Genomic DNA, 10,696 nt, shown 5'->3' with positions numbered 1-10,696 from the left:
CCCAAATCAGGGACAAAAATCATAATTGGAGGACACCTGGCCAGGGAGGCAGCAGAACTGAGGTGGCTTCACGGAGCCGTGAGAAGCCGCAGATGGAGAGCTTTGTTCTCAGGATGTCGGAGGTATCAGGATGCTGCACCAGCACCAGGACAGCCTCTGCCGGAGGGAACTCCCCTAGAATGATGAGGGAGAGCCCCCACCCCAGCAACTTCCGCCCAGGGGCTGCATCACGTTCCCGCATAGGGAGAACTGAAGTCAGTCCCGGAACAATGGTGCTACGTTCTTATGCTTAACAGCTGCGTACAACGAGGGGGTCATTTCTATCCCATGAGTTCTGTTCTCACAACTGTTGCCCATTAAAGAATGAAACTAGACCTGTTTAAGGAAATGAAGGAAAACTAAGCAGGTTCAACAAACATTTGGGGCCATGGCTGGGAAGCTGGACTCCCCTGGTCCGGATGAGTCAGCTGTCACTCCGCAGTGCATAAGATAGCATAAGAGTGTAATGGGACACGGTCAGTGACTCAGTTTCTACTGCGCAGTGGGAGCTTGTGGAGGAGATAAGAGCTGTTCAGGAGGACTCTGTGAGCCAGATGGGCACTGGACTGGCCTGACCCCCACAGGGTACGGCTGCCCTCTATGCAAGAGGTCGAAGGGTCCGGGCTCAGGAGGGGCACAGGCGCAGACAGACAGGAGGCAGTGTCAGGGGTGAAGGCAGGCGAGGGGCAGCAATGGTGATAAATGTCAGGCTCTTCAAAGATCTTTTGCCTTAGTAAACAAAACAATGTTTGGAAAAAAAAAAAAGCATTTCAAAGCTATAAATATTTTGGTGGTGGTAGTGAGTAAACCTTCTGTAAAGCCCAAAAACTTTGTAAATATATATTCCACATTTGTACATTTTACCATTTTATTTTTTTCCTTTTTTTATTTTTCCAGACAGAGTCTTGCTCTGTCGCCAGGCTGGAGTGCAGTGGTGCGATCTCAGCTCGCTGCAACCTCTGCCTCCCAGGTTCCAGCGATTCTCCTGCCTCAGCCTCCTGAGTAGCTGGGACTACAGGTGTACGCCACTGCAATCAGCTAATTTTTGTATTTTTAGTAGACATGGGGTTTCACCATGTTGGCCAGGATGGTTTCGATCTCTTGACCTGGTGATCCACCTGCCTCAGCCTCCAAAAGTGCTGGGATTGCAGGTGTGAGCCACTGCTCCCAGCCTTTTTTTTCCTTTTTTGAAACAAAGTCTTGCTCTGTCACCCATGTTGGAGTGCAGCAATGTGATCACAGCTCACTGCAGCCTTGAACTCCCAGATTCAAATGATCCTCCCACCTTCACCCCATGAGTAGTCGGGACTACGGGTGCATGCCACCAGGCCTGGCAAATTAAAAAAAAAATTTTTTTGTAGAGATAGGATTTCACTATGTTGTCCAAGCTTGTCTCAAACTTCTGGGCCCAAGGGATCCTCCCACCTTGGCCTCCCAAAGTGTTGAGATGACAGGCGTGAGCCACTATGCATGGCTGCTTGACTATGAACCTTGTAACAGTGCCCCATCATTCACAGGGAACAGGTTCTAAGATCCCCAGTGGATAGTACTGAATTTGATTGCCGTCAATTGGAACACGTTTCTGTTCATGTCTTCCACCCACACATGTAATGACTTTTCCATCTTAACTAATCACTTAGCACACACTGTGACCAGAACTTTTGCAGCTTGAGGTTTAACAACTAAACTGGCACAAATTTCTTTCTTTCTTTTTTTTTTTTTTTTGAGACAGAGTCTCACTCTGTCGCCCAGGCTGGAGTGCAGTGGGGCGAGCTAGGCTTACTGCAACCTCTGCCTCCCGGCTTCAAGTGATTCTCCTGCCTCAGCCTCCTGAATAGCTGGGATTGCAGGCACACATCACCACGCCCAGCTAATGTTTTCTACTTTTGGTAGAGACAGGGTATCACCATGTTGGCCAGCCTGGTGTCACACTCCTGAGCTCAAGTGATCTGCCCACCTTGGCCTCCCAAAGTGCTGGGATTATAGGTGTGAGCCACTGTGCCCAGCCTCCTTCTCAATTTCATGGATAGAAAATTCATTCTTACCATAGATCTCAGCAGATGGAGTCTAGCTCTTATTGTCCCGGCTGGAGTGCAGTGGCACAATCTCAGCTACTGCAACTTCCACCTTGCGAGTTCAAGCGGTTCTCCTGCCTCAGCCTCCTGAGTAGCTAGGATTACAGGCACGCACCACCACACTCGGCTAATTTTTTGTATTTTTAGTAGCGACAGGGTTTCACCATGTTGTTCAGGCTGGTCTCGAACTTCCGACCTCAAGTGATCCACCCGCCTCAGCCTCCCAAAGTGCTGGGATTACAGGTGTGCGCCACCACGCACGGCCTGAATGTTTTCTTTCGTTATTGAAGAACTTTCACGTTTTCACTGAAAGGAAGCCCTTTATGGCCTCTCTTTGGCAGATCCAAATTGCCAGCATCCCTGGTCTTGCACTTTGGGGACATTCCTAAGTCAACCATGAGGGACTTGAATATAAGCACTGCAATACCATGACAGTTGATCTGATCACCTGCTAAGTGACCAGCAGGCGGTAGTGTAGACAGCGTGGGTACCCTGGACAAAGGGAGGATTCATGTCCTAGGCAGGATGGAGCGGGATGGTGCGAGATTTCATCACAATATTCAGAAGAACACACGATTTAAAACTTAGGAGTTGTTTATTTCTGAAATTGTTCACTTAGTATGTTCGGTCTGCAGTTGACCATGAGTCACAGAAACCACGGCTAAGGGAGGATGACTGCAGTCCGGAGTATCCTCCATGACCTGGGAATGCTTGCTCTGATGCTCTGCCTGGCAGTTAATTGCTCACAAGTGTCCCCATAAGTGACTGTCGAGAAGATTCTCACCTCACGTCTCTCAGGAGACCATGTGGTGGCCTGAAGACGCCAGCGTGAAGGAGGTTGGAAATCAATGCCTTTAGAGTCTTAGGAATAAAAGTTAAAAAGCTCCAGAGGGCCGGGCGCAGTGGCTCACGCCTGTAATCCCAGCACTTTGGGAGGCCGAGGCGGGTGGATCACGAGGTCAAGAGATCGAGACCATCCTGGTCAACATGGTGAAACCCCGTCTCTACTAAAAATACAAAAAATTAGCTGGGCATGGTGGTGCGTGCCTGTAATCCCAGCTACTCAGGAGGCTGAGGCAGGAGAATTGCCTGAACCCGGGAGGCGGAGGTTGCGGTGAGCCGAGATCGCGCCATTGCACTCCAGCCTGGGTAACAAGAGCGAAACTCCATCTCCAAAAAAAAAAAAAAAAAAAAAAAGCTCCAGAGAAATGCTGTCCTTTGTCCATATCACCTGCGCTAACCCCACCCAGAAAGTGCGTACAGAGTTTCCCAGGCCAGGGGAGTGTTAGTTGCTCACTGATGATCAGTGTTTACGAGCAGGATGGTCACAAGAAGCAGACAGTCCTCCCTGATGCAGACCTGTCCGCTGGTAGGAACTCTGCTCACACGAGACATGGATGATTACGCCTGAGCCGTGGTGACGTCCACCAGCTTCTGGATCATCTTGGCGTGGGTGTCGTGGAAGGGCAGCCCATCCACCTCCATGCCCACGATGCCCGAGACGCCACTCCGGACTTTGTGCTGCACCAAGATGCCCAGCATCTTTTCTTCCTGGGAAAAAATGGGGCAGAAATAGGAGAAGTGGAGGGGGAGGAAAGAGAAATTTCTTTTATACACATCTATAAGTGAGAAGGATCCTTTGCCTTGACCTACTTGATTTTCAAAAGAGTAAAATCTTGGTTTAAAATACTAATACCATTGGAAGAGTCATGAAAAACAACAGTGTCCCACATCACAGCTCAGTGGCCCCCAGATCTACTCCCCAGAAGCAATCACGGGAATAATTTGGGCTGCTGCTTCTGGTAGTTACTATTATGTAACTAAATAATATGCTTTAGGCCAGGTGTGGTGGCTCATGCCTGTAATCCCAGCACTTTGGGAGGCCAAGGCAGGTCGATCACCTGAGGTCAGGAGTTCGAGACCAGCCTGACTGACATGGAGAAATCCCATCTCTACTAAAAATACAAAATCAGCCAGGCATGGTGGCGTGTGCCTGTAATCCCAGCTACTCGGAGGCTGAGGAAGGAGAATCACTTGAACCCGGGAGGCAGAGGTTGCGGGAAGCTGAGATCGCATCACTATACTCCAGCCTGGGCGACAGAGTGACACTCTGTCTCAAAATAATAATAATACTAATAAGTTTTAGTGGAAACACACAGTTTCTTAAGTTCGTCCATTTTCAGAGATGGGGTCTTGCTATGTTGCCCAGACTGGTATCAAACTCCTGGCCTCAAGTGGTTCTTCTACCTCAGCCTCCTGACTAGCTGGGACTATAGGTGTGCATCACTGCGCCCAGCTAGCCTGCATTTTCTCAACAAACACCAAAGATTCACTCCTCCTGCAGGTGTGGTGCGGGCTACTTCTTGCCAATCGGCTCCTCCCAGCCCTGGATTATCTGCCAATAGTCTTTGTGCCAAAGACCCCATTTCTCCTGAGACCTCTGTTAGCCTAACGTGGGGCAAATGCAAAAATCCTGCTGCTGTCGCTTTCTAGAAATGGCCAGCATGTCTGTGGGAGTGGGCGCATCTAGGGTAGCGGAACCACAGAAAACGCACAGCCCCATCCTGAAGCCGCAGCCCAGGGCCTAGCAGGCAGAGTGTTTTGGGGATCAGACAGATCTGACTTGAGTCTTTCCTGGCAGGAATTTTAACTGTTCTGTGCCTCAGTGTGCTTATCTGTAAAATGGGGAGGGTGATGATGAAAGGACTCATCATGTCTCCTTTAGAGGGTTGTTCTGAGGATTAAATGCAAGTAAAGCACCTAGCAGCATCCTTGGCACACGATAGGTATTCACAAAATGAGGGTGATCTGATTGGCAGGGCTAGGTCTTCTGGCCTTTAGCCTAGAACTTTCTCCCTTTGCTTGCCTATGGGTTAAAAATTTTAAGAAAAAAAAGTGGTTCGATCCTCCTCCATCCCCCTCCTTCCAAAAATAAGGTCCCAAACAACCTCTTGTCTAAGCCCTAATGTGTCTGTCCCTAGTGAACAGAGCAGGTTTCCCTAAGGAGAGTCTCAACTGAAGGCATAATGCAAGTCAAACACATCCTTCCCTCTTCCTCCTCCTCCTCCTCTTCCTCTTCCTCCATAAACAAAGGCAGGAAGAGAGAGGTAGGGACCTAAGGAATCTAGAACAAGACATTAGGGCAGATGGGAGAAGGTTCTCACCTCCCGGCTCAGGCATTTTCTCATTCATCCCACCATTGATCAAAGGTTTATTGAACACCTGCTATGTATGTGCCAGGCCCTGACTAGGGATACAGTGGTGAATGTGACATGGTCCCTGCCCCCATGGGGTTCAGAGTCTAGATGAGTAATCAGGAAGTCACAGTACAGGATGTCAAAGCACAGAGCAGGGGCACCCAACCCAGTTCTTTGGTATGGCTCAGGGAACATTTTCTGGAGGAGAGGTGTTATGGACTGAATGTGTACCCCCAAAATTTATATGCTGAAGCCCTAATCCTCAATTGTTGGAATTCAAAAGTGGGGTCTTTGGGAGGTAATTAGGTTGAGATGAGGTCATGAGAGTGAGGTCCTCATTATGGGATTAGTGCCTTTAGAAGAAGAAGAGAAACCAGAGAGCTCCTTCTCTCCACCATATGCAGACACAGCAAGAAGGCGGCCATCTGTAAGCCAGGAAGAGAGTCCCCACCAGCGAATCAAAACTACTGGCCCCTTGATGTTGGACTTCCCAGCCTCTAGAACTGTGATAACTAAATTTCTGTTGTTCAAGCCACCTAGTCTAATAGTATCTCTTTTCAATAGAGGTTTGAGCTAAGACAAGGGGCAACTAAGATCAGAGGTGATGAAAGAATAAAAATACGCCAGCTGAGAGCCCTGGAGGGTCACTTACTGATAACTTTTTCCAAATAATAGACAAAGCATTGGCAAATGTCACCTGTGAACTGTCTCTTCACGGCTGGCCTGAGAGTCTGCATTTCTATTCTGCCCTGGGGGCCAAGTAGCATGTTCCTCTGTGGGAGGGAGGCCCGAAATCATTTTCACTTTCACATGTGCCCTTTGTCCAAGAGCCCCTTCTCAGGAGCTACCCACCCAGAGTGGCATTTCCCGCCCTTTGTTTGGGCTTTTTCCTCTCAATTATCTTCTCCATTGGTCATATCCTCTCTTTAGGGGGAGCATTTCTGGGACTATGGTGCCATTTCCCCATAGCACACTGTTTTCCCTCACCAGTCTCATCCTTCTGGGCCCCAGGAAGGGCTGTGGGGTCCTCAGGGAGCACGTGATCAGCCAACAGGTTTGGAGCTGGCTGGCACCCAGCCTCTAAGAGACACAGGGACCAGCTAGTCCAGTAGCTACTCTCTGCAAATTTCCAAGAATCATGGAATGACCATGCCATCTTCTAAGAGGCAGAGGTGGTAACGGTAGGGGAGGAGAATCATTGGGGAGCAGCTGGAGGGCAGGGTGCCTGGAGGCCGCTGCACCAGTCCGGGCTAAGACAACAGGGCAGGAGAGAAAGAATGGAGGAACCAAGACCTAAGTGAGGGATAGTAGACAGGGCTTAGATGGGGACAGAGGCCCCAGGATGGCTGAGCGTGTGGATGCTGAGTGTATGGAGGCTAAGTGTATGGATGCTTGCTATTAAGTCACACTGGGAGCATGGTGGGCAGATATGTATGGAAGGTGAGGACGCTGTTCAAAGTGGGGTGCCTTCTGGGAAGCTGGAAGCTTTTTGTGTCTTAATCTTGGTGGTGTTTGCAAGGGTGTATACCTGTGTAAAAATTTATCCAACTGTACACTTAAGGTGGACACACTTTATTGTATGTTAGCTATACTTTAATAAAAATAAGTTATAAAGAGTAGTAGGGTGAATGAAAGTGCTGGAAGAGAATGGGAGCCCAGAATGAGGCCTGAGGCTGTTCCTGCCTCTCTGCATCACCCATCCATCGAAGCATTCATTTTTCATCTGCTCACCTTCAACCTGTGCATGCATCCATCCATAGTGTATGCGTCCATTCATCTATCCATCCATCCCTCCCTCTATCCACCCATCCATCCATGCATCCATCCATTATCCATCCATCCCTTTGTCCATCCATTATCCATCCATCCCTTCATCCATCCATTATCCATCCATCCCTTCATCCATCCATTATCCATCATCCCTTCATCCCTTCATCTACCATCCACCCACCCATCTATCCATCCATCATCCATCCATCCATGCATGCATCCACCCTCCCATCCATCCATCCACCCATCCATCCATCCATGCATCCATCCATTATCATTCCATCCCTTCATCCCTTCATCTACCCATCCACCCACCCATCTATTCATCCATCATCCATCCATCCATGCATGCATCCACCTACCCATCCATCCATCCATCCATCATCTATCCATTCATCATCCACCCATCTACCCACCCAACTATCCATCCATCATCTACCCATCCAGGCACCCATCCATCCATTATCCATCCATCCCTCCATCTACCCATCCATCTACCCATCCAACCACCCATCCATTCATCCATCTTCCATCCATCCATCATCCATCTATCCATCTCTCCATGCATCCATCATCCACCCATCCTTCCATCCACCCATCCATCCATCATCCATCCATCCATCCATTATCCCTCTATCCCTCCCTCTATCCCTCCATGCATCCATTCATTGTCTCTCCATCTAACATTTCCTGAGTGCCTTCCCTGGGCCAGGCCCTGAAGTAGAGACAAATAAGTCATCATTTGTTCCTCCAAGAGCTCTCACTCTTTGGCCCCTCACTCCCTACCTACCACTGGACATGTGAATAAAAGGGTCCTCTTCTGTTTCCCCAACCCACATGGCTGCTCTGCCCTGGGCTGATAGAATATTGCACATCCATGCTCACCATAGGTGCTCAGTATCTACCCTGGAGCAGAGATGGAGCACAGAGGGGTTGGGAGCCTGGCCAGAGCCCTCAGGCAGCTCCCTCCAGCCTCCACTTCAAGGCAATGATGTAAACAGGTCGAGCTGCTGTGTTCCTCTTCCCTGAGTACTGGGTTGAGGTGGGGACATCCAGGAAATCTTTCCTGGTGTTTACACCACAAGCCCCACATCCCCTTAGCCTCTTTCCTGCCCAGACATCAGCTTTCTGACATTGGCTCACCCCTCCCAGGGAGTGCCTCTTCTTTGTGATATCTTGTAAAAGGCTGGCACAAGACGGGTTGGGATGTGAGGAAAGGCACTCCCTTGGCCCTGGGCACAGGTAATGGTGAGCCAGGCAGGAATGCAGTGCTGAGGCTGCCCGTGGAGCAGGATGGAGCTGGTATAATCATGGTCTCACTTTGCAAAAGGTTTCGGGAGGAACTGGCTGGCTGGACAGGGCTGGGGAGTGTGGCAGCAGGAGAAACAGCTCAATCTGCCTCCCGGCCACACAGGGAAAGACAGACAGTCCCATGTGACGCCACGCAGCATCTGGAGGCCCAGCTCTGTCTCCTGGCCTTCACCTCCTTCTGCTCTTCCTGTGGGAGCTCTCCTTGGGATAGGTCACCTGCTGCCACCACCAAGCCTGGCTCAGGGACACCCTGACACCTGCCCCAGCCTGACTGAAGTAAAGAAAGGACCTTGTCATGATAAGAAAGATGATGATGGTGATGGTGACGGTTGGCATTTATTGAACACTTACTATTAATACATGCCAGACACTGTGACAAGTGCTTTACACAAAGGGACTCATTTCATCTTCACAGTAACCGAAAGGTAGGTCTGTTATGGCCCTAATCGGGGAAACTGAGGAAGGCTGAGGTTGGAGACTTGCTCAAGGCTGAAGTGGGTGGAGCCAGGACTTGAACCAGGCAGCCGGCCGGCCTGTGATCTTCCCAACTACCCACTTCACTCACCCAAGGCAGGCCATTTTTTACAAAGGACTTGGTCCTAGGAAACAGATGAGAAATCCACAAACTACACAGTACAGAGAAGAGAGTGACCCTAACCATCTCCTGGGAAGCTGGAACTGTTTTGTGTCTTAATCTTGGTGGTAGTTGCAAGGATGTATACCTATGTACAAGGATGTATACAGGGTAGATGTATACATCCAGACCTGCATCCAGGCAGAGCCGGCCCCATTGGACTGAGGGGAACATGGCCCCATGAGGGGGCTTCTCCAGGCCTCACCCTTGGAGGCCTTCAGTCCCTCCCAGAGACCCCATCCCCTGCCCAGAGCTCTGTCTCCCTGCCAAACTGCACCCTTTTGGCCCTCAAGCTGAGAAAGACCAAGTTCTCCAGCCCCGTAGCTCCAAGCCCTCCCTGTCTGACCTCACAGGTACCCCCCGAGGCCCCTGTAAAGAGTCATTAATTGGCTCTTGGCCCTCGATGACATTTGAGGAATGCTTTCCCTCAAGTACAACCCAAGGAAACTGCCTCTCCCTCACTCTGAGGCGCCCCTGGGCCAAGGGCCAGAGTGCGCAGGGCATGCCCAGGTACTGGTGTCCACCTTCCCTGGCCTCCTTGGCACGGTGCCCACTTCTGCCACAGTCATAGTCAGATCCCTAAGAAGCTCTGTCCCCAAATGCAGGAGGTTCCACTTAGAAGCAACTCACTGAGCAGAGCTGTGAGATATTTCTCTGCCCCAACCAATCAAGCTTTGCCACTAGCTCAGGCCACAGCTTTGCCCAGTATCTCTGGATAACTCAAGGACCCCCACAGGTGACCTGCAGAACTCTAGTGTGATGATTCTAGCTATTTCCCCTGCACGCTGCACAGCTTCATGTCCCTGTACCTTTGCTTATGTGGCTTCTGCTGCCTAGAAGACCCTTTCCATCCTTCCTTACCTGGCTACTTATATCCTGCTCACTCCTCAAGAGAGCTCAGTGCCACCTCCTCCAGGCAGCCTTCCCTGAACTCTCTGACCTAAGCCCTGTTTTCTGTGCTCCGACAGAAGTCTTACTTTTTTCTTAATTTTTTTGAGACAGAGTCTCACTCTGTCACCCAGGCTGGAGTGCAGTGGCGTGATCGTGGCTTACTGCAACCTCCACTCCCAAATTCAAGTGATTCTCATGTCTCAGTCTCCCAAGTAGCTGGGACTACAGGTATCTCCCACCACTCCTGGCTAATTTTTCTATTTTCGGTAGAGATGGGGGTTTCACCACATTGGCCAGGCTGGTCTCGAACTCCTGGCCTCAAGCGACCCGCCTACCTCAGCCTCCCAAAGTGCTGGAATTACAGGCATGAGCCACTGTGCCCGGCCTCCCACCAAAGCTTACTGTGCACATTCCCTCTTGGCTCCTGAAATTGCCTGTCCTGTGCTGTCTCCCCAGTGGGCCCTGAGTCCTCCACCCAGGGACCATGTCTGACTCCTTGTTGTCCCCCAGAGCAAGCCTGGGCCTGGCCCAGGGGAGCGGCTGGACAAACGTGTTTGTACTTTGCTTTTAAAAATCCCCATTTTGAGCGGTGGCTCAGGCCTGTGTTCCCAGCACTTTGGGAGGCTGAGGTGGCCGGATCACTTGAAGTTAGGAGTTCAAGACCAGCCTGGCCAACATGGTGAAACCCTGTTACTACTAAAAATACAAAAATTAGCTGAGTATGGTGGCGCATGCCTGTAATCCCAGCTACTTGGGAGGCTGAGGCAGGAGAATCGCTC

At 50.4% G+C, this 10,696-nt stretch overlaps 1 protein-coding gene across 3 annotated transcripts in view; it reads right to left on the bottom strand.

The window, feature by feature from the left end:
- Window positions 1-2,690: 2,690 nt before the first annotated feature.
- DGLUCY (D-glutamate cyclase) overlaps window positions 2,691-10,696 on the bottom strand; it is a 107,306-nt gene continuing 99,300 nt past the window's right edge. For all 3 annotated transcript variants that reach the window (XM_064375152.1, XM_064375151.1, XM_064375153.1), the window contains one exon: window positions 2,691-3,665. In XM_064375152.1, coding sequence (XP_064231222.1) covers window positions 3,516-3,665 — 150 coding nt within the window. In that variant the 3' untranslated portion in view covers window positions 2,691-3,515. The remainder of the gene's footprint in view (window positions 3,666-10,696) is intronic.

The sequence above is a fragment of the Aotus nancymaae genome, unplaced genomic scaffold (genome assembly GCF_030222135.1).
Source record: "Aotus nancymaae isolate 86718 unplaced genomic scaffold, 86718_ANA_hifiasm-v0.15.2.pri h1tg000011l, whole genome shotgun sequence".
Taxonomy (NCBI): Eukaryota; Metazoa; Chordata; class Mammalia; order Primates; family Aotidae; genus Aotus; species Aotus nancymaae.
This window is presented reverse-complemented; position numbering and strand designations above follow the sequence as displayed.